The sequence below is a fragment of the Mirounga leonina genome, unplaced genomic scaffold (assembly GCF_011800145.1).
Source record: "Mirounga leonina isolate KUSES-001 unplaced genomic scaffold, KU_Mleo_1.0 Mir_55, whole genome shotgun sequence".
Taxonomy (NCBI): domain Eukaryota; kingdom Metazoa; phylum Chordata; class Mammalia; order Carnivora; family Phocidae; genus Mirounga; species Mirounga leonina.
This window is the reverse complement of record NW_023270816.1, coordinates 10,928,514-10,952,596: the sequence shown is the minus strand read 5'-3', so window position 1 is coordinate 10,952,596 and position 24,083 is coordinate 10,928,514. Positions and strand designations below refer to the sequence as shown.

Below are 24,083 nucleotides of genomic sequence, written 5' to 3'. Positions count from 1 at the left end.
TTGGGGTCTTTTCTGGTTCCATACAAATTTTAGGATTATTTGTTCTAGCCCTGTGAAAAATGCTGTTGGTATTTTGATAGGGATTTCATTAAATGTGTGAATTGCTTTGGGTAGTATAGACATTTTAACAATATTTGTTTTTCTAGTCTATGAGCATGGAATGTTTTCCATTTCTTTGTGTCATCTTCAGTTTCTTTCATAAGTGTTTTATAGTTTTTAGAGTACAGATCTTTTACCTCTTTGGTTAGGTTTATTCCTAGATATTTTATTGTTTTTGATGCAGTTATAAATGGGATTGTTTTCTTAATTTCTCTTCTGGCTGCTTCATTATTAGTAGATAGGAATGCAATGGATTTCTGTATATTGATTTTGTATCTTGCAACCTTAGTGAATTCATTTGTCATTTCTAGCAGTTTTTTGGTGGAGTCTTTAGGGCTTTCTATATACCGTATCGTGTCATCTGCAAAGAGTGAGAGTTTCACCTCTTTCTTAGCAGTTTGGATGCCTTTTATTCCTTCCTCTTGTCTGATTGCTGTGGCTATGCGTCCCGTCCTGTGTTGGATAAAACCAATGAGAGTGGACATTCCTGTCAGAGTCCTGACCTTAGGAGAAAGGCTCTTAGTTTTTCCCTGTTGAGGATGATGTTTATTGTGCATTTTTATTGCTCCTCTGTAGTTTGTATTTTTTTTCTATTGAGGTTTTAAGCTTTCTCTCATATATTTGTTACAGCTCTCTAAATATTAAGGATGTTAGTTCTTTCCGTTATTTTTGCAGATTTTTCTCTGGTTTTTGTTTTTAAATTGTTAATAGTACTTTGTAACCTGTAAGGCATCTGAAATTTAATTGTTTTTGGTATTATTTCCCAAATGGTTATCTAGCTGTCCCTGACCAATTAGAACAATGTGTTTCACATAGCTGAAGGTCATACTCCTTCCTCCTCTACCCCGTTACTCTTCAGTTCTGTCCAGAGATTCCTGCCTCGGCACGGATTTCCAGCAGCCTGTGGGTGGAAGTCATTTGGGATGGCCGGCAGCTCAGAGCTCTAGGGGTAACTTACCTGTGTCCAGGTAACGGCCAGCAGGACAGCACACGTTTCGTGCGGAGGGGTTAGATGTCCTCTGTCTGCGGGCAGCTCCGCGCACGGTCACCAGCAGAGGCCGGTGGGTGTCGGTACACTTGCCAGGCCACTTCGAGCAGCAGTGAGTGGCTGAGCAGGCGGCTCATGCAAAGCTGTTTGCTTGTGAAGCCACTGGCCCTGCACAGGTTCCCTGCGCTGCTGCTGCTTTCTTAGGTGGGTGGAGCTGTGAGGTCACCTGTGGCCCCGCTCTGGGTATGCCCTGGCAGAGGTGCCAGGAATGAGGAGTCAGAAATGGGGAGTTTCACCACTTACTGACACCTCCTATGTTTCCACCTGTAAAATGGAACAAACATTTAACAAACAACTTTAAAGAGTTGTTGTAAGTATTGAATGATATAATGTATTTATTGATATACCCAAATCTGCATGTTAATATGTATGAAAATGATTTTTAAATTGTAAATTGGTGTACAGATTCTATTCTTTGCAAATCATGGTGCTGAATGTTATAGGAATTAGAGAAGAGATTAAGACAGTTCTTGGTGCATATAAGTTTACGTTGAAGGAATAAAACAAGATTTAATCACAGTTTGATGGGTGGATTCTTTTTTTATTTTTTTAAATTTTTATATGTCTTCTAGTTCTCACGAAAATGTAAGAATTTTACTCAAAGTAGTGCTTTTTTCTTTTAAAAATATTTTTTATTCAAGTGTAATTAGCATACAGTGTTATGTTAGTTTCAGGTGTACAATATAATGATTCAACATTTCTATACATTCCTCAGTGCTCATCAGGATAAGTGTGCCCTTGATCCTCTTCATCTGTTTCCCCCAATCCCCCAGCCACCTCCCCCACAACCACCAGTTTCTTCTCTGTATTTAAGAGTGTTTTTTTGGGGGGGGGGTCTCTTTTTTTTCTTAATTTGTTTTTTTCACATATGAGTGAAATCATATATCAGTCTTTCTCTGACTGACTTATTTCACTTAGCATAATACCCTCCAGTTCCATCCACATTGTTGCAAATGGCAAGATTTCATTCTTTCTGATGGCTGAGTAGTATGCCATTTACATATATATACCACATCTTCCTTATCTATTCAATGGGTAGATTCTTAAAATTTTTTAAACAATTATAGTTTTTGATATATTCTTTCATGTTTCTTACAATATTTTATGTTTCGGGAAGTACTTGCAGGGGCCACACAGTGATTTCATTGTGTCCGTCTGGGACACTCCCCTCATCACCAACTACATGCTGGCCACGGTGCTAGGCACTGGATCCTTTAAAATGGTAAAACCTACAAAGCAAATCATGGTAGCTTTAAAACATTCAGCTATTTTTTATATGAAACTCCCTGCCATGTCTTGGCAGTTGCAAGAATAATAAGTAAAACCGAATTCATGAATTGGAGAAGATTGTGCATTAAAATATTCAAAATGCTTTTATTTTTTCTCCAGATTGTTGCAGAATTTTCAAGTCTATAAAAATTGCCTCTTATTTGTTATAACAGAGAACGTTTGTTTTGTGGGAGATGATGGAGCGAAAGTCCTCTGACTGTATTTTGAGAACTTTATCACTTAATCTCTCTGCTTGCCTGGTATCTTGGCCTTACAGATGCTAAAATAAGGGTTTCTAGTCAGGTCTTCTACTGGAATGCTTACTGACTTCTCTTCTGGGTTGTTTTCCAATAGAATAGCCTGGGTAGATATTTTTGTTGGTCTCCTTTGTCTTGTTCAATCGTGACTACTGCACCTGAGCTGGAAAGTGATTATGGCCGACTGCCCAGCGCCCGGGTGCTGCGTACTGCGGGGCCCAACCCTCTGTCAGGTGGCCCGGAGGCTTTACGCGGGATGCCACCTGCTCAGCTGGAAAGCCCCCAGTGAGCTTTCCCCGTCTCTGGTCCTGGAAACTTGGGCCGTCTGAGCCGGCATCACGCAGCTGGTTTGCAGCCCAGGGCCCTGACCCCAGCCTCCCTCCCATTCTGCCTCTGAAGGGGTCACCTGGGTCAGGGTGTGTGAAGGCCAAGGAGGTGGTAGGGGCACACAGAGGGCGTCTGTGGCTCAGCTGAGACCTGAAGGGGGAGCAGCCGGCAAGTGGAGAGCTTGAGGAACCTTCAACAGGAGAGACATTCGAGGGGAGAAAAAGCAGCTCTATTCTCAGAGCTAGGAGCAAGCCAGCATGATGGGTGTGGAGGGAGCCTCTGTGTTTAAGTTGAGATTTGCTGGCCTTGAGGGTCCCAGTGCTGCCGGGCCCAGGGGAGGCTGCCCTTCAGGAGTGAGAGGTGTGGGCAGTCTGTGGCATCCTCACCGCTGTCAGGGGTTGGGGGGGTGGGTCTAGATTGTTTTGTACATTTGCATGATCTTTCTTTTGGGTATTGGGGGCCAAAGTCCTCTTGAAGAAGGACGGGGCTAGGTATAGATTGGATATGAGGGGCACAGGAAAGGACAGGATTGACATTCATGTAGGCCTTTGTCCCTGGAAACTAGACCATGGTTGTGCCATGAAGAGAGATCTGGAGATAGAAAGGATCGAACTGAGAGTCATCTGCTCTCCAGGCTCCCTGAGCCAGGGCCCCTGTGTGTGGAGCTGGGGACTTGGCCCTCTCTCTTGCCTACCCCAGTCCCTCTTGATCCTGACCACCTTGCCCATTGCTGCCAGATTGAAATGTGCATTTTCCTAAATAGCTTTGTTCAGCAACCTTCAATAGCCCTCCAATTATGAACTGAGCTTAAGTGGAAGCCCTTCTGTTTGGTCCGTTGCTGAGCACTACAGGCTGTCCCCACTGGACGATGACTTTTTCTCCCTCTTCTAACCTCATCCCATCTCTGCTGGTCAGTGCCACCTGGTCTTCTTCTGTCTGGACCACCCCTTTCCCTATGAAGCCTGCATGTGAACCATGGTTAGGTCATCTGAGTCCACTCGACCAGCATGGTGGACCAGAGAGTTAAACCCTTTGCTCACGACTGTGTCAGCAAATTCTGTGGATGAGCTTTTCAGGTGTAGTGCCTGGAGTGAGGCGTGAGGAAGAGCAGAATCGGGATGACTTGAGGGCTACGTGTATATAAAGACATAACATGGGTGAGGTCATTAACTGTGAAGCGGGACAGAGGTCTGAGGCAGTTTTTATTTTTGTCAATGTTTCATTCATTTATGCTTTTGTAAGATGGAGTCAGTGAGTCAGTGATTGTATAGCCTGAGGTAATTGGTTTTAATGACACAATGCTGTGAAACAGTGGAACAAACCCAAGGTAAGCAGCAGGAGAGCTAGATTAATATTGTACTTTCCCACCAGTTGGCTTGGAAAACGTGGAAAATGATTCTGTATCTCAGAGTCACTGAAAGTAGCGATCGAGGTCCGTAGTAACTCTCTGTTCATAATAGCGATCGAGGTCCGTAGTAACTCTGTTCAGTCCTCGGAGCTGGTGCGGGGTGCTGGGCTCGTGCATCGCGGGCCGGCCTCGCCCCCGCCGCGGGGAGGTGCTCTTCTGTCCGCTGTGCCGCCCCACGTGGAAGCACAGTCCGCAGCTCTGAGCGGCGCGCCGGGTGGGAGGAGGCGCCGCGCGCCAGGGTCTGTCGGATCCAAGCCGCGGTCGAGTGGGCGGCTGCGCGCGCGCGCGCTGGGGCCGGGGGGCGCTCGGGGCTCTGAGAACGGTCTTCCCCTCGTCTTGGGAGCGGGCAGGGCGAGGGGCGAGGGGCGTGGCTTCCGTGTGTGCGACGCGCTCGTCGTGCCGGGATTAAGTGTCATGCCGTGGTGGTCTTCCGCGCCCCGCGCGTTCGGGCCGGAGATGCAGACCCGCGGGGGACTCCCGGCTCTGACGCTGGTTTCGGCGACCTGGTCCCGGAAAAGCGCCCGTGGCCTCGGGGGAGCCCGCGCCGGGTGCCCAGCGAGCCGGGCGCGGCCAGTGCGGCGCTTTCCCCTTAGACGGGCAGGCGCTGCGCGCGGAGCGCGGACGGACGAGCCTCCCGACCGGCCCTTCGGCCGTGCCGCGCGTTTTCCCTTAGGCCGGAGGACGCGGCCTTGGCGTCCCTGCCCCTCTCCGAGGCGGTGTGGCCGAAACTGCCCCCTGGGGCCGCCCGTGCCGACCACGGCACAAGCAAACTCCGCTAACGCCGCGGTTCTGCGAGATGCCCGGCCTGCAGTCGCCTTCTCGAAGAGAAGTCCTTCCGCAATAGGAACAGGCCCGAAGAGGTTCCTGTTAACACAATCAGGCGAAGTCCAGTTTCTGTAGATTTGAACCGTAACACACTTAAGGACGTTTACTACATTTATTGCAGAGTCCTTTACATCGAACTGACAGTTTTAGAGACATTAGTTTTCGTCCAAAAGTTATTTCATGACGAGTGTAATGATCTGAATGCTCTTCAAAACAGGTTTCACTGTACAAAACGGAAAAAGTAAATTCTGTCAGCATTTTTGGTGTTGGGATCATTTGTATCTTTATTTTGGGCTTCGGCAGTTTAGGACCAGTGATGACAGCGCGTGGGGCCAATCTGTGTTTGCCTGAAAGTTTCTTTAATTTCGATGTTATTGGCACTCACTTAACCAGTAGTAGGAGCTGTTCATCATCGTTAAAGAGAAGTCTATGGTTACATCTTTCCCCGTCGAGTTACGAGAGGTTTTACTATGTTTCTTCAACACGACTTAACACCGATGCATGCGCTCCTGCATTCCGACGTCCAGCTTGATCTCTCTCACTGTTTTGGTGAAGTGTGAGATACTTAGAAAAGTGTGTCCCAGATATCGAGTGCCATCGTTTGATTATGATGAAGTGAACACAGCTGGGTACGCGTCATCTGGGCTCTGCTCTGTCCCAGCCTGTGCTCCCTTCCCTTCTCCCCAGAGTTGACACACCTTCAGCTCCTGGTGCCGTGTGCTAGTGTTGCTCGCGCTTGAACTCTGTGAGTGGGGTTGTGCCTGATGCCGGTTTCTGTGACTCACCAGGATGTCTGTGGGGCTCATCCACATGGTTCATTTCCATCCCTGCACCGTATCCCGTTGCAGGGACAGACCACACTTAACCCTCCCTATTCTTGGGGAGATTTGTTCTGTTTCCATATTTTGACTGCTACAGGCATTCCTTGGTATGTTTTTGGTACACATGTGTGTACAACTGCTGAGCCGTAGGGAGTGTGTATATTCAGGTTGGTAGATAAGGCCAAGAAGACTTGCAGAGTGGTTGTAGTGGTCTGTACTTCTTCAAAGGCCGTGTAAGAGTTCCACTTGATCTGCATCCTCACCTGTACTTGGTTCTTTTAGTCTGAGGCCTTCTGGTGTGTGTAGGGGTGCTTGTTTGTGATGTGCAATTCTCTGCTGATTAGTGAGGTTTAACCCCTGTTTACAAATGTATTGGCCATTTGGACCTTCTCTTTTGTGATATGTGTTCAATGCTGTGCTGTTTTTTCTGACAGATTATCTGTCTCTTTCCTATGGATGTGAAGGAGTTCTTTATGTATTCTATTTTTTTTTTTTAAGATTTTATTTATTTGAGAGAGAGAGCGAGAGAGCACAAGAGGGGGGAGTGAGAGAGGGAGAAGCAGACTCCCTGCCGAGCAGGGAGCCCGATGCGGGACTCGATCCCGGGACTCCAGGATCATGACCTGAGCCGAAGGCAGTCGCTTAACCAACTGAGCCACCCAGGCGCCCAGGAGTTCTTTATGTATTCTAAAGAAGAGCTTTCGTTAGTTTGCATTTTCTGGAGTTTGATGCCAATGGAATCAGACAGTGCTTATTCTTTGTGTCTGTTTGGCTTCTTTCACTCCGAATACTCATTTTAGAAGTTATCTGCATTGTTCATGTATCAATGGTGTATTCTTTTTCAACATTGAGTAGTATCCCATTGTGTGAATGTACTATAATTTGTGTATCCATTTTCCTGTTGGTGAACATTCAGGTTATTTTCACTTTTGACTACTGTGGATAAAATGCTATGAGTATTTGCAGATCTTTGTTTTATAAATGTCAGTTAGGTCACATTGCTTGATAGTGTTCTTCACATCTTCCATTCATGGCCCCATGTCTGTCAGTTATCAAGAGACGCATATTGGAATCTGTGACTCTGCATGTGAATTTGCCTGTTTCTCCTCTATCAGTTTTGCTCCATATATTTTGAAACTCCATTATTAAGCACATAAATGTTTGGTATCTTTATGTTCTGTTGGTGAATTGACTCTGTGAATGTACAAAGTAACATTTCTTTATCCTTGGTAATATTTCTTGCTCTGAAATTTTGGCTACATTTTTCTTTTTAGGGGCTACTTTTTACCTTTTTTTAAAATTTTAAGACTTTATTATTCTTTTATTTTTATTTTTTAAAGATTACTTATTTATTTATTTGGAGAGAGAGCAGAATGAGCAAGAGACAACATGAATCGAGTGGGGAGGGGCAGAGGCAGAGGGAGAAGCAGGCTCCCCCCGAGCAGTGAGCCCAATGTGGGACTTGATCCCAGGACCCTGAACTGAAGGCAGACGCTTCACTGACTGAGCCACCCAGGGGCCCCAAAACTTCATTAATTCTGTAAAAGCAGTTTTAGGTTCGCAGCAAAATTGAGAGGATGGTATGAGATTTCCTGTATGCCCCCTGTGCTCCTGCGACACACAGCCTCCCCCACCCAACACGCTGTACCACAGTCGTGCATTTGTTGCAGCTGACGAAGCTGCGCTGACACGTCATCGTTGCCCAGACTTCATAGGTCCTTCAGGGTCACTCCTGGTGTGCATTCTGTGGGTTTAGACAAATGTAGAATGACAGGTGTCCACTATTACCATATCAGTCCGAGAATTTTCACTGCCCTAAAATCCTGTGCTCTGCCCCCTTAACCCCCCCTCCCCCAACCCCAACCCTGGCAACAGCTGACTTTTCACTGTCCCCACAGCTCTGCCTTTTCCACAGGGTCATGTAGGTGGGATCCCACACAGGTAGGATCACATGTAGGTGGGATCACTTAGTGATATGCATGGAAGTTTCCTCTATGTCTTTTCATGGTTTGATGGCTCATTTCTTTTTAACACTGAACAATATCCCATTGTCTGGATGCAGCAAGTTTATCTATTTACCTACTGCTTCCAAGTTTTGGCAATTATGAGTAAAACTGCTATAAACATTCATGTGCAGGTTTTTGAGTGGACATACATTTTCAGCTCCTTTGGGTAAATACTGAGGAGCATGATTGCTGGATCATATGTTGAAAGAATATTTATTTTTGTAAGAAACTGCCAAACTGTCTGCACCATTTTGTATTCCCACCAGCCGTGAATGAGAATTCCTGCTGCTCCACATCCATATCGGCATTTGGACTTGTCAGTGTTCTGGATTTTGTCACTCTAGTGGGTGTGCAGTGGTATCATTGTTGTCTTCATCTGTATTTCCTTGATGACTGATGATGTGGAGTTTGCTCACCTGTCATCTTATGTCTTCTGTAGTGAGGTGTCTGTGATGGTCTCTGGCTCCTTTTTTTTTTTTTTTTTTTTTTTTTAAGATTTTATTTATTTATTTGACAGAGAGAGGCACAGCGAGAGAGGGAACACAAGCAGGGGGAGTGAGAGAGGGAGAAGCAGGCTTCCCGCCGAGCAGGGAGCCCGATGCGGGGCTTGATCCCAGGACCCTGGGATCATGACCTGAGCCGAAGGCAGATGCTTAACGACTGAGCCACCCAGGTGCCCTCTGGCTCCTTTTTTAACTTGGTTATTTTCTTATTGCTGCCCTTTAAGAGTTCTTTGTTTATTTTTGGAAATAGTCCTCTATCAGATATGTTTTATGCAAATACTTTCTCCCAATCTGTGATTTGTCTCCTCATTCTCTTGACGGTGTCTTTGATGGAACAGAAATTTTTAATTTTAATGGAAATCCAGGCTATCAATTCTTACTTTCATGGATCATGCCTTTGGTGTCTTATCTGAAAAGTCATCACCAAACTTAAGTCATCTAGATTTTCTCCCATGTTATTTTTAAGGGGTTTATAGTTTTCTCCATTGTATCACCTTTGTTCCTTAGTGAAAGTTCATTTGACTGTTTTGGGCTCTGTCTTTTCTCCCATTGATCTGTTTGTCCTTTCTTTTGCCATTACTGTACAATCTTGATTAATGTAGCTTCATAATAAGTCTTGGAGGCAGGTAGTGTCAGTCTTCCAACTTTGTTGTTGTTCTTTAGTATTGTGTAGCCATTCTGGGTCTTTTGCCTCTGTATACATTTTAAAATTAGTTTGTTGATTTTGATTGGGATTGGATTAAATCTATAGACCAAGTTGGGAAGAACTGACATCTTGACAATATTGAGTCTTTCTATCCATGAACATGGGATATCTCTCCATTCATTTACTTTTATTTCTTTCAACACTTTTATTTTTCCTCATAGAGATCTTACATAATTTTTTTTTCAGAGAGAAAGTGAGCATGTGTGAGTGGGGGGTGCAGAGGGAGAGGGAGAGAGAGGATCTTAAGGAGATTCCATGCCCAGCATGGAGCCCAACACAGGGCTTGATCTCATGACCATAATCTGAGCCAAAATTGAGTCAGGCACTTAACCGACTGAGCCACCCAGGCACCCCAGAGATCTTATACAATTTTGTTAGATACGTACCTAAGCATTTCACTTGTTTGAGTGCTAATGTCAATGGTAATGTGTTTTTAATTTCAAAATCCACTTACTGATTTTTAGATGATCATGTCACCCATGAACAAAGACAGTTTTATTTCTATTTTCTCAGTCACTATACCTTCTTTTCCTTTTATTGTGTTATCATATTAGCTAAGACTCCCAGTGTAATGTTGACAAGAGTGGTGAGAGGGGACGTCCTCATCCTCATCTTGTTTCTAATCTTGTTGGGAAAGCTTGTAGTTTCTTACCACTTCATACATTAGCTTTTGGTATTTTGTAGATACTCTTTATTAGGTTGAGGAAGTTCCCCTCATTCCTAGTATACTGATAGTTTTTATCATGAATTGCTATTGGATTTTGTCAAATGCTTTCTTCTACTTTTTTTTTTTTTTGTAAATGAACTGTACTGTGAAGCAGCTACTATTGCTATTTATTTGTTTATTTGTTTATTAGAATGCAAGCACATGTGAGTGGGGGGTGGGAGCAGAGGGAGAGGGAGGGAGAGAGAGAATCTTAAAGCAGGCTCCAGGCCCAGCATGGAGCCTGACATAGGACTCAATCTCATGATTCTGAGACCATGACCCGAACCAAAATCGAGTTGGATGCTTCACTGAGCCACCCAGGCACCCCAACACTTTTTGATATTTTCATGTGATTTTTCTTTTTTAACCTATTGATGTGATGGATTAACTGAGTTTCAAATGTTCAACCAGCCTTGCATACTTGGAATAAATCTCCAAATTCTACTTGGTCATGATGTATACTTTTTTAATACATTGTATGGTTTGATTTGCTGATATTTTGAATATTTTGTTGAGTTTTGCATCTATGTTCATGAAGGATACTTGTTTTTAATTTTCTTTTTTTGTGATGTCTTTGTCTGGTTTTGATATTAGGGTAATCCTGGTCTTATAGAATGAGTAAGGAAATATTTCCTCTGCTTCTTCTGAAAGTAGTGTTTCCCTCTGTTATCTTTCTTCAGTCTTCTGAAAGAGATTTTAGAGAATTAGTAAAATCTCTTCCTTAAATATTGAGCAGTGGATCCATCATGGCCTGGTGCTTTCTGTTTTGGAAGGTTATTAATTATTGATTTTTTTATACCCCTATTTAACTTTTTGAACATATGGAATAGAATTATAATGACTGTTTTAATGTCCTTATCTAGTAATTCAGCAATCTGGATCAGTTCTGGTTTGGTTTCAAGGCCATCTGGATGATCTGTGGGTGGGTGTTTTCCATGGTTATAGATTTCCCTTGTTTTTGACTGAATGGTCTTGACTCCTTGAATGATTGACTGCCGGACATTATGTGTGAAAAAATGCAGAACTAGTTTGGGGCTCTGGATGATCTTAACTTCTTGCAGAGAGAATTTATGCTTGCTTCTGATAGCTGGCTGGCTGAGGGCACTGGCAATCCCAGGTCACTCTAATCCAATCGGGGATTATGAGAACTCAAAGGTGGGCTTGTGAGCACTCTTCTGCTGCCTGTTCGTCTTCCCTCCTTGGGCCTGGCCCTTTGGGTCACTACTCTAGGCCTGGGCATTTGGTAACATGCCCTTCCCTCCCACCTTAGTAGGTGGTATGTCTTTTTTAAAGCAGAAATTTATTAAAATTCATCTGTAGTGTTTTAAAGGAAAAAAAAATGCATGGAATCCTCAACCTTAAGTCCACTGGCTCTATTCTCAGAAGTACTTTGTCAGGCAGTGGAATTCTTTGCCCTTTTCCCAATAAGGTAGTTCTGTTTGTGCCTGAAAATGATGCATTTAATTACACCATTTTTGTGCTCCTAGTCCCGTAAGTATCTCAGGTTTCAACTGCCTTTACTGGAATTGTCAGAAAGCTGCCATTCAACAGGAGTCTTCATGGGTGAATGGCCTCCCATGTTGGGTTCCTTCTCGGTTTCCTTCTTCTCCGTTCTTAATTCTTTGTTGCTTTCATTGCTTTCTGATGCCTTAAAAGTGTGTCTGTATGTTCTTGGCAAATTTTTCCCCGCTTTCTTGTCGTTCTCATCAGGAGCTTGGTACAGATGAACTGGCCGCCATGACCAGAGACAGAGCTCTCGTCATTCTCGTGTTTGAGTGATGGCTCTTCTGTCAAAGTGCCTACTGTCTGCTGACTGTCAGCTCAAAAGTACCTCACTCAACACAGCCCAGACAAACTATGTTCTTTCCTGATTCCATTCCCCCTTTCTTATGCCACCATTCACCTAGGGTTTCAACCTGGAACACTGATTATCTTTGCTTCTGTCCCTTCCCCCATCTCTCAATGCCCACTGGTCACAGAGTCTTTGGTTCTCTGTCTCCTCCCATCTCCATCTGTGCCGCCCTCATTCAGGTCTTTACTGTACTTGCTTTGGGATGTTTGGTCCCTCTGTGTCCCCATTGTGGTCCCTCTTCTGTACTTGCAGCAGTGTTACAAGTCTGAAAACGAGTTTGGTCATAGATTCTTCTGCTTGTACCTTTTCGGATGGCTTCCCGTTTCCTAGCGCACTATCAGAACTCCATACACAGCGCTCAGCCTTCCTGTAACTTCACTGTGTTCCTTGCTTGCACCAGCAGCCTCTGACATGTGCCTTGTCTCCCAACGACCCGAATCGCCCCTCCTCTTGGGGATTCCTTGTCATTGCCTTACCCTTCAATGTCCAGCACAGCCATTATTCTTCTGGCACGTAGCAGGACGCAATACATATTTGCTTAATTAATAACAAATGAGTAAGTGGAAGAGTGAGGTGACCTGCATCATTTTACTAGTGTGATTCTTAATGTTGGGTAACCATGAAATGGTTCACTTGAGAGAATAACTGAGTAGTACATTAACAGGAATTTTAATAAATGAATTATAAATGGATATATGAAATAAATATATTTGAAAAATTTCAGTCCATTTGATTTCTTGGGTTTGAGATTATGCTGTTATGCTTTTTTATTCTTTAAATATTATCTGTAGTTCATGATAGTTTTGTTTCTATTAACTCTTCAGCCTCTGACCCTAAGAGGACACCATGAGCCAATTACTGCTGTGGCATTTGGAAATGCAGCGAGTCCACTTCTCATCTGTTCTGCATCACGAGATTATGTTATAATGTGGACTCTAGATGAATGCAGACAGAAAGCACTTCAAGGTAAATGAACAGTTAAAATATATTTAAGAAAATGTACAAAGGGAATAACTCACCCTTAAATAGACTTGGTTACATAAGGGGACTTGGGAGAATTTTTCACTCCTTTAACCTTGAAACCAGATAGATGTCCAAGCTGGATGTTCTTTGGGGGAAGGATACCTTATATTCAGATCTACTGACCTTTGCTGTGTGTGAAGCTGACATGATAGGCTCATTAGTTTTAATATTATGTGTTTTGTCATTTTGATGAAACCTGTGATTTTTGTGGAACTCTGGAAACATGTAGGCAAGTGGAAATATTCTTTCCTTACAGACGGTGAGGGGAGGCAAACATGCATCGGACAGGCAAGTGAGTGGTTATGAGTTGTGGGGAGCACAGTGGAGAGGGCAGGCGAGGGGTCGATGGAGGCTGTGGGCAGGACGCAGTCCCATGCTGACAGCTCTGCTGTCAGAGGTGACTTTTGAGCTGGAGGATGAGGAGGAGCTGGGTGGAAGGGCTGGTGCTGGACAGTGGCCCTGTGCTGGGTGTGTGCGCGGGCCGTCTGCCTCAAGAACTCAGCCTGGCGGCCGAGCTGAGGAGGAGTCCCCAGGGTGGGAGCATGGTGATGTTGGAGAGTTTCATCAGATGAAGGTGGGAAGCGAGGCGAGGGCCACATTGAGGAGTGTGAGCTCTTTGTAATTGGCCACGCTGAGCATTCGTAGGATTGCTCCGGAAAACTGGTGTGAAGGGATCTTAGGCAGCAGCACATGGAAGAGTTTACACCTCACTCAGTGTCAGGACAGCACACGCACACACACGTGGACACGCGTGCACAGCACACACGTATGCGTCTAGCAGCGCACGCGTGTGGTGTATGCCCTCGTGTGTATATAGCGCGCACACTGCCCACATACACTCCGCGCGTGCGTGCACACGGACACAGGCACACACATGTCCGTATGCACAGTAAACCACGTGTTCGTTTCCTGCTCCCCGCGAAGGTCTTTGTAAATAAGCAGCCTTCCCTGTGGGAAGGGGCTGCAACCTTCTGAGCCTCAGGGGCCTCTCTGCCCCTATGAGGATGGGGTAGAGAGGACTCGTGTGCACTTGGACGCATGTGGTCTAGTCCATGGGCGGGTTGAAGCTGGCCCCGAGGCACAGTCTGGCGCCCCTGTGGGGCTCAGCGTTCTGTTCCCCAGAGCTCCAGCAGTGGGACTGCAGAAGGCTCCAGGGGAGCCGCAGGGGCCTGGGCCGGACGTAGCACCGCCCGGCTTGGTTTCCATGCCCTAGGTGGGCAGGTGTGCTGGATTGTGGCGCCTTCGTGTCCAATATGATTGTGTTTGCACTTGGACTGGAAAATGGACTGTGACCCGGGGCTGTCGTTCCTCACTTGTCCCCAGTCTCCTTTGCTGGCTCCATGTCATTCTCCCACCTTTCACACTGGGATATGGGCTTGTTTTCTTTCCCCTCAAAAACCACTCCTTTGGTGATGACCCCAGGCTCCGACAGCTGCCACGTCTGGTCTCACTGAGTCCTCCCTCCCGACTGTGGTCTCACGTGTGAACTGCACCTGGATGTCTCCACGCGCATGTCTGATAGCACTTCAGGTTTACCTGTCCTGGTCGTGTTTCCCCCACCTGCCTTCCACCTCCCCACAGCAGCTCAGGTCAGAAACCATAGCACTGTGCTTCAGCCTCCCTCCACACCTCCACATCCAACCGACCCCAGGTTCCGTCTGCTTTCCCTGCAAAATGGAACCAAACTCTGGACGCTCCTCACAGCTGTCTTCACTGTTGCCCTGCAGTCCAGGCCGCTGGGATCACTCAGCAGGGTAATTGCATTGGCTCCTCCTGCTCACCTTGCCCAGTGCTCTGCTCTCAACTCAACAGCCAGGGGTCCCTGGAAAATTGGAGTCTGAGTATGCTACCCTTCTGCCCAAAACCCTCCAGTGCCTTCCTACCTCATGCAGACTAGGGACTGACAAAGCTATGGGACCCCCAGCCAAAGCCCCAGTCTCAAGGAACAGCCCAGGCCTAGTCCTGCCCCCGGGCCTTTGCATCTGCTGCTCCATCTCAGGATCACAGTGGATTCTGCCACATCTTTCAGGGTCTACTTAAGTGTCTCCATTGCTGTGGGCCCTTCTGACCACCACCCTGGACCCCGGTCCCTTTTTGTGCTTTGCTTTTTCTTTCGTTGTTCACTTCCTTCTAGCGTTGTACATAACTTGTTTACTTATTCTGTTTATCGGTGTCTAAATGCCCCTACCCCCTACCCCAAGTAAGCTTTCCACAAAGGCGGGACTTTGTCTCTTTGTTCACTGATCTGTCCCGGGTGCCCAGGGAGATGCCTGGGGTAACACAGGTGCTTGGTGAATATTCATGCAAGGAGACCATGGGATTTTAGCCAAGATAGAACTCCAGTGATAAGTGCACATCTCCCCTTCTGTAGTTCGAGGTCTCGCTGGTGACACGGCCTTGCTGGACAGGGCCCAACCACAATGGCACTGAGTCCTGCTGCATGGTGGTGGGTTGGTTGAGGGACCCTGCTTAAGGCTGCGGATTGGCTCGTGTTGTCACCTTGGACGTGCAGGCCTGCCGGGAGACATCCTCCTAGGGGTAGAGAGGCCCCAGAGGCTCAGATGGGCACCCTGTGCCTTCTGCCTGTCTGACATGAGCCCGAGCAGCTCACTGGCCTGGTCACGGAGGAGGAAGGATCGGGACCGTGGGCGATTCTGTATGACCCCCACGTGTATGCACAGGCAGCCTTCCCAGAGACCCATTATCTGTGACGACACTGAGTCATTTTCTGATGCATGATCCCTGCGTTCCACATACTTCCAGAAGAACCGTTTATACTTGATGTTTTTAATACTCTCAAGGGGCCAAAGTCACATCCAAGCTCGTTGTTGTTCTGCATGTGATTTTAGAGGAGAGAGCTACATTATCAGTGCCTCCCTGTGGCTTGTTGCAGTTATGCTAAGGTTGTTGACTCCTGTTGAAAACCTGACACTAACTCTGAAACTCCGTCTAGGGCTGACTCCTCAAGGGGTTGTCGTGGGCACCCTCCTGGGAAAGGTGCTGTGTTTGAGGTTGAGCCCAGATGACCGCACAGCTGCAGTGTGTGCTGGAAAGAAAATATTTATGCTGGATACTGAGGTAAGGTTCAGTGCCTGCCCAAAAGTCAGCAATACTTTTAACTGGGCAATGAAGGAAGACATATCTTTATCTTGCACTTGGAAAGCCGCCTGAATCAGATAGTGCTGTTCTATATCAATCATGACACCAGTCCATGAAGTCAGACTATCAGGATGCTAAGCAAGCGTGTTCAGTCAACATTTATTTCTCTGATTTCTCCTCCTTTGGTGATCTCTCCAAGCCCTCCCAGCACAGTGCTTTTGTTTATCTCTTTTTTCTAAGCTTGCTTTCTGTCAAGAACTGTACTTTTCTCACTTATGTCTTAACTGGAGTTGGTCTGAGTATATGCGTCTCCTCTTCCAGGCTCTGCGACTTCTAAATCTCACATCTGACTAGGAAACGGGAGCCCGTTAGGCTCAGCCAGGCATGAGAGAGCAGGAGTGGGGCTGGGGGTGTGAGGGAGGCCTCCTGTTTGCTCAGAATTCATGTTCTGCTTGAGACTTATTTTGGAGACAGATCATACAAGGCCTGGCCTTGGCTTATGTTTGCCAAGTGAATGCAGTTAACAAAGCTATTTGCCTATGAGGAATTTTCTGCTATATCTACTTAGGAAAAATCTGGGTTAGGGAGAGTGTTAGGCATAAAATCTTAATCGAGGATTAATTGATGGTGGGCTTACTGTGCGCTAGGCAGTTTGGGGCAGAGCGTACATTTCTGTGTTCATGCAGTTTTTGGCCAAATTATGCAACTGAGGCTCACACATAACAAAATGCTAACGTTGTAAGTGAAGTCACAGATGATGGGAAATGTCCTGGGATTCAGTGATTCCATGAAGGAACCCACCACATGTAGCAAAGCTCACCAGCCTCATGCTGGGAGAAGGAACACAGATGAGCCAGGAGGACACCAAGCACCATCAGCATCAGAAGGAAGATGAGATGTCCTGGAAAGAGAAGATTGCGGACCCGAGTCAGGCCTCAGCCATGCAGACAGGAAATGAGGTGGCAGGTGTTTGTTCCAGACCCTGTATGGCTGGCCCGTTACTCTTCGCACACTTCTTAGCAGGCTTGTGAGATTTACCGGGGGAAAGTAGCTGGACGCACGTGAGCTGCCAGCATGTTGGTGAAGTGTAGTGCTTTCCACAGAACACTAGGAAGTGACCAGTTGATGAACTTAAGACTTTAAATGAATACAGAACACTTAAACTAATGTAACACATGGCCATAAATGCCGAAAGGAAACAAGGGGTTTTCCAGGATACAATGCTATTAATAGACAAGGAGTATCTCATATTAGACATTGGAGGGAGTAGAAACGTGCATTTCCTAACATCCAACCTGGAGAGTATCCCTGTTCTTGTGCACGTTATGACCCCACCTTTTATTTTTAATCTTCTGGTGATAAGAGACATAAGCTAGCTTGTCGAGGGTTTCAGGTTACATTATTGGAAGTCTTCCAGGGTTAAGCGCTCACTCCTTAGTTAAGTTGCTGTGTCGATACAGATACGTGTATATTTCCTGCATGTGTATGAGGGGCTATTTATCTTGTCTGACTGGAGGCCGCAGGGTTGAAGAGCAGGCCTGATCCCAGTTGCCTGGAGTCCCACAGGGACATCTGCTGGGGTGACTGGTCACTGAATCTGTGCTGTGTGATTCTGGCTCACGACACTGTCTTCTGGGGCTTCCTGGCTAGGGTAGGTTTCAAGGGTTTTGGAGGAAGGATAGCTCATTAGTAGTAGGAACACACTGTCCTGTTTGATCTTAGGATGCTCTGCCCACCCCTGCAGAGATGTTCTGGGCAGTCCCGCAGCAAAGAGTGGCCTCAGGGCTGCACACAGGGTGTGGGCGGGAAGATCGGCCTGCCTGCTGTGTGGAGCTGCTCAGGACCCGCATCACGTCGCTCTGTTTCTAAAACTGCCGTGCACGTGGCCCTGGGCAGCTGATGCCCCCTCCCAGCTCAGCCATCTGAATTTTAACTTCTAGGTTTAGATACAGGTAGTTTCACATGTGGAAAAGGGAGTTACATAAAGTAGAGCTCAACAGAAACTGTTTTCTGTGAGATGTATATAGCTTCTTAATAACAAGAGTTACCAGAACATTCAGTTATTGATCTTCCTTCACAAATTTTCCCAGAGGCAGTCTACACTAGCTGAGCTGGAGGGTCACCGGGGCCGTGACTGCAGCTGAGTTCTGTCCGTGGCAGACACATCTCATCATCTCAGTGTCTGAAGACAGAAGCTTTAAGGGAAGGGCGTGGACACTGGGGTGCGTTAGGTGCTTTTCAGAGGACTGTGGACACAGTTGAGCAGGCCTTTCTGGTCTGCGGTCACCGCATACCTGTGATTTTATTTCTGCCACACTTCTGTCCTGAACTTGGCCAGAGGTGTCAGCTGGGCGTGTCCCAACATTCCCAGGTGGGCTTGGGTCAGCTGCGGGACTCTCCTCCTTAAATCCAGGGCCTTGGGGAGCTAGAACATTAATTTACTCCGCAGTGTTTCCTGGGGGCCCAGAGCAGAAGAGCCATTTTCCAATATCAGAGGATTCAATCAGAACTAAATTGAGCTTAAGAAGAAACTAATTTATTTATTTATTTATTTATTTTAAGATTTTTTTTTTTTTTTTAATTTATTTATTTGACAGAGAGAGAGAGAGAGAGCACAAGTAGGCAGAACGGCAGGCAGAGGGAAAGGAAGAAGCAGCTTCTCTGCTGAGCAGGGAGCCAGATGCGGGGCTCGATCCCAGGACCCTGGGATCATGACCTGAGCCGAAGGCAGACGCCTAACCGACTGAGCCACCCAGGCGCCCCAAGAAGAAACTAATTTAAAATGTCAGCTCCGTTCCCATCCAGCTCCCAGTCAGCTAGCATTAGGATTTTTATCCTATTGACCAAGTGAGGACTTGTGCAGCGTTATTGGAAGAAGAGTTATGGGTGGTTTACACCCACTGGCAGGGTGGGAGAGGAGAGACACTGGAACACTTCCTCGGTCATCTGGAAATGTCTGCTTCTTCCCTTGCTCGGGCCCAGCCCCAGCCCCTCCAGCTGCTGCAGACAGATGAGCTGAGCCTGGATGGAAGTGAGGGTGCCCGTCGTCTCATGGGGATTTTGAGATGGGAGCTGAGTTTGGAAAGCGCCGGAGCGTGTCCGGAAACAGGCCCTTGCCCTTGGCAGTAGACGGCAGTGACTGTGGCCACGCACCTCCCCCAGGCAGTGTCGATTGCTGCGGGGATGTCTGCAGCCCTGGCTTGGGTCTTCCAAACCCACAGATCCTTACTTCTGGAAATACTAGCTTTTCCCCATATGATTCTGAAATCTTTTATTGTGTTTCTACAGTTTTATTATTTATATACCTATTTTATTATTTTCTCCTTTAGGTAACCATTCACACGAATTAATTTGTAACCGAGTCGAAGTATTAGTTCAAGCTACATCAGGAATGTAGATCAGAAAAAAATTTATATCTCTTCTAAAGAAACATGTGTCTTTCCAAAGGTTTGGGATCATCATATGGGATCATTAATCTACAACTCGTCAGTGTTAACAGGTAACTTTAAAAACTTGTATGTCTGTTTTGTCGGTGGGCTTTGTGGAGTCAAATTCTCTCAGTGTGTGTTTTTAAGCTGGAGTTCTCACATTCAAGGGGGTCTGAGGGTCTCCCTCCCATCTATCACCTTGTAAGGATTCACTTAACAGGTGCATTTCTTGAAGGTTTTAACTTATAATTAAGCATATGCTTGCAGTCTGAAAAGCATACTGGTGGGCTGGAGGAAATGTGCTGCCCCCCACGCTGTCCCCAGGAACAGGTGCGGAGCCAGGCCTCTGCAGGGTGCATCTGCCCCGTGGATCCGAGGCTGTGCTTAGGCAGGAAGTTCTGCACGGCCCTGAGCTCTCAGCGCCTGAGCCCTCTGCTCAAACTGTGTGTCTGGCCGTGAGTCCCTACAACAGGTCATGTAGGTCCCCACACCCCTCCTGGCCGGTGTTCCCATGCTCCTGGTGCACGTCCTTCTGCACAGGGAGCCCCTTTCTTGGGATGACTCACACAGAAATACAGCTTTGCGAACGTGCAGGTGCTTGTGACCTGGAGCAGATACGGTTGCATGTCTCAGAGATTCAGCATTCTTCCTGACGTCACTCATCCATGTGCTGAGTAGGGTGTTTTGTCAACTTGAAGACATTCGTCCACCTCAGGGACAAACCACATTTCTTGGAATTACCTTGGAATTATTTTCCTGAAATTAATTTGTGGAATTATTTGACTGTTAAGAAAACAATTACTGGGGCGCCTGGGTGGCTCAGTCGTTAAGCATCTGCCTTCGGCTCAGGTCATGATCCCGGGGTCCTGGGATCGAGCCCCACATCAGGCACCCTGCTCCGTGGGAAGCCTGCTTCTCCCTCTCCCACTCCCCCTGCTTGTGTTCCTTCTCTCGCTGTGTCTTTCTCCGTCAAATAAATAAATAAAATCTTTAAAAAAAAAAAAAAAACAATTACTAACTTGATTTTGATGTCATTTATAGTTTATTTAGGACATGCAGTGTCTTTAAATGTCCATTTATCTTAATTTTCCTTCTGAATTCTTGACGGTTTAGATTCAGAATAACTTTTAAATGACATCCTAGGCAATAATTTAAACAGTAGGCATCATTTAATTGCTGTTTTCCTGACTAATCCCATAAACATGTTACTTCTGTTGCAAGTGTCATGGTTACTGGGTGGTAGGGCTTTTTACGGTGTGGGTGACGGAGCTGCTGGTCCTCAGTGGCGCCGCGTGGACTGTGCTAGTCAGGCTCCCACCTCCACGGGGGGCTGCCCCAGGCTGTTCACATGGGACAGCTTCACTACCTTCCCGCGCACGCGGGTTCTCAGAATGAGTACGCACTTACGGTTTCTATTTCCTGGTGAAGAAATTATTTCAGGATAGTTCAGACTTGACTAAAAAAAATATTGTAAGTAAAACTCGGATACTTTTCAGTTTAAGTATTTACAGATAGATATTTGTGTATTCCGTTTATAGCTCCCCTCTCCTGAGTCTCCTCATCGATGCAGAGAGCCGGCAGCTGGTGACGGGATGCGCAAACGGCCAGGTGAGGGAAGCACAGACTTCAGTTCCAGGTCCAAACACCATCATGACTATGTGAACGCCTGCAGAGAGGTCTCTGCTCCAACACTCCCTTGTATTCTTTCTGACTGGGAGAAACTGTTGACCCCAGCAGTCGAGCCGTTCCTTTTGGGGCCTGGGCATCGGGGTGGGGCTCACACTCACACGCGCCCGCCTACAGCCATCAGAAGAGCCCGCTTTATACAGTTTGAAAAATTTGAAGATAACTTGATTTTTTTTCAAAACTTACTTTTTTTAGGTGAGCAATTCAGGTGTATTCACAAAGCATGGATACTGTTCTCTTTTTTAAAAAGTTGCTGTTGAGATAATTTGGGCAAGACACCCTGTTAGGAAATAATGCAGTTCTCGCTCCCGTGTGAGTGTCCTTTGCCTTCACACGGAACACCTCGCCTCTGGCCCTTCGGGTCACCCCACGCGTGCGGTGTCCCCCCCACACCGGGCAGCCTGCAGCACGCCAGCTGGGTGCCCTACAGTTGCACCCAGTTCTGACGCTGTCTGCCTGGAGCCCCCACAGGCGAGGGGCCGAGGCCCAGGAGACGGCGTCCCCTTCACACGCCGACCACAGCAGTGGGTCTGCGAGTCCCCCAGGTTCTGTGCAACCCGGCTGCAGACCGGAGGGACCCACACCCCCCGTTCGGGTTTGACGGATTTGCTGGAGCGACCTGCAGACCTCAGGGAAACGCTTATTTACCAGTTTACCAGTCTGTTTTTATGAAGATCTATTTATTTATTTGAGAGAATGAGAGAGCGAGCACGAGTGGGAGGGGCAGAGGCAGAGGGAGTGAGAATCCCAAGCAGACTCCCACCGAACGTGCTGAGCTGGGAGCCCAGTGTGGGGCTTGGCCTAGGACCCTGAGATCACGACCTGAGTCGAAACCAAGAGTCGGACGCCTCACCGACTGAGCCACCCAGGTGCCCCCAGTTGACGCGTCTGTTAAAGGACGTGATGAAGGACACAGACGAGCACCCGATGGAGAGGCACATATGGCGAGGTTTGGGAGGGTCGCCCTCCCGGTGTGGAGGGTGGACGTGTTCACCAACCTGGGAGCTGGGTTTTCATGGAGGCCTCAGTATGTAGGCATGATTAATGAAACCATTGGCCATTGGTGAGTGAACCCAACCTCCAGCCCCCACCCCTCCCCGGAGGTCAGGGGGTGGGACTGAAAGTTCAGAGCCTCTAATCACGTGACTGGTTCCCCTGGCAACCTGCCCCCACCCTTAGGGGCTTTCCAGAAGTCACCTCATTAACACAACAAAAGACACCTTTGTCACTCTCAACACTTAGGAAGTTCCTAGGGTTTTAAGAGCTCTGTGCTGGAAACAGGAAGTCCAAAGACATGTATTTATTGTTATAAATCACAGTATCACAGATCTGTTTTTGGAAGAGATTTTATTTTTCTTTTCGACGAAGGTGGCTGCTCTTACTGTGTGTCTGCAGCTGTGTGTTCGTGGTGTTGGGTTCAGAGAGCCCGCTGTGGGCCACTGGGGACCAGAGCACACGCCCTCTGGGGCAGTGGTTTATAAGCCAGAGGGTGCGTCTGCACCTGTCAGCCATCTGAATCGACGCGTTGCCTGGAAGGGGAAGGGAGCGGTCCGACCGGCAGAGGAAGGGCCCAAGCAGGCTCTCAGGCTGCGGGGCTTGTCGCGGGCACCACACCCATCTTTCTCCTTGGGCTTGTACCTCGCGTTCACCTGTGCCCTGTGATGGCAGACTCGCGGTCTGTGCCTTGGTGGCCTTTCCAGCTTTGGGTCTTCAGTTTGGTTGAAGGACATCGTTATCGTTGTGTGACAGGAGTTGATCTAAAGAAGAAGAGAGAGAGTTTCTTCAGGAGGGTTGAGTCCAGGCTGTGCAGCCTGCCAGGTAACATCACGCAGACCCTCCCCTGGGGCCCCTGCGCATGCGGCCCCTGCCCACAGGGCTCCTGAGCAGCCTGCCAGGGTCCTGTGTTAGGTGAACTGAAGAGAGCGCAGGGCAGGGACAGTTCCTATTGGGAGAAGTCTAGCATCTGACCTCAGACATGCACCAGCACCAGGGGGCTCTTGTGAGGGAGGGTGGGTGGGGTGGGGCGGCAGTGAAGCTCATCCTGTGTGCAGGGGGTGAGGTCCGCTGATGAGGAGAGCATGCGCCCCCCCAGCCCAGGGCAGCCGCTTCCCCGCTCCTGATGGTCGTCCTGTGCCAGGCCCCCAGCCTACCTGGGCTGGCCCCCATCTCTGCTGGAGTCCTCTCTGTGTGCCCACAGTAGCTTCCACGTGGCCCCGCCTCACTCGGGTATCTACACCGCATCACAAAAGGAGTGGATGCTCCGCTGGAAAGGGGGTGGTTTACTTCTTACCTCTTGTGGGCACGTGGCATCCCTTAAGTTTCCTGTTACAGCAGATGTGTCTTTTCCCTGCTGCCCTCAAGCTTCTCATCACTGTTCTTCTTCCTTTTGGTTTAGTTTGTGTCTTTTTTTTTTTTCCATAGATGGCTTTAAGCTATTTCTGTTGAAAGAAGGTCAGAAATTACCTTTATCCAATGTATCTGTTTTCTTCCTAATGCTTTAAATCTTGGCTTTCATTATTTCTTGTGTAAGTGCTGTTAATTAGGAAGTGAACCTGATCCTGCTTTAGGAACAGAGTTAAAGTCTAGGTGTGCTTGGAACTCCACCTTTCTTCCTGACAGGCCTCATGTATGGGGACTACTGTGCATTTATAATCTTGTTCTTTTTTTTTAAATTTTTAAAAATTTATTTAACAGAGAGAGACACAGCAAGGGTGGGGGCACAAGCAGGGGGAGTGGGAGAGGGAGAAGCAGGCCTCCCAGCTGAGCAGGGAGCCCGATGCGGGGTTCCATCCCAGGACCCCGGGATCATGACCTGAGCCGAAGGCAGACACTTAACCGACTGAGCCACCCAGGAGTCCCTATAATCTTGTTCTTCATCGCGTGTAAGCCTGGCTGTTTTCCTTGACTCATGATCTGATCCGAGCTATTCTAGCCCACATGTATTTCCTACAATATCCCGTGCTGCCAACTGTCTGCCTTTGACTCTCCGGACCATTTTAATCCCATAGCTCAGATTATCG

General features: G+C 47.4%; 1 protein-coding gene across 1 annotated transcript in view; it reads left to right on the top strand.

The window, feature by feature from the left end:
* The window catches only part of LOC118001932 (WD repeat-containing protein 27-like), a 70,333-nt gene that overhangs the window by 5,850 nt on the left and 40,400 nt on the right, over positions 1-24,083 (top strand). The window contains 1 exon segment of the mRNA XM_034992116.1: positions 12,652-12,793. Within this exon segment, the coding sequence (XP_034848007.1) occupies positions 12,652-12,793 (142 nt within the window).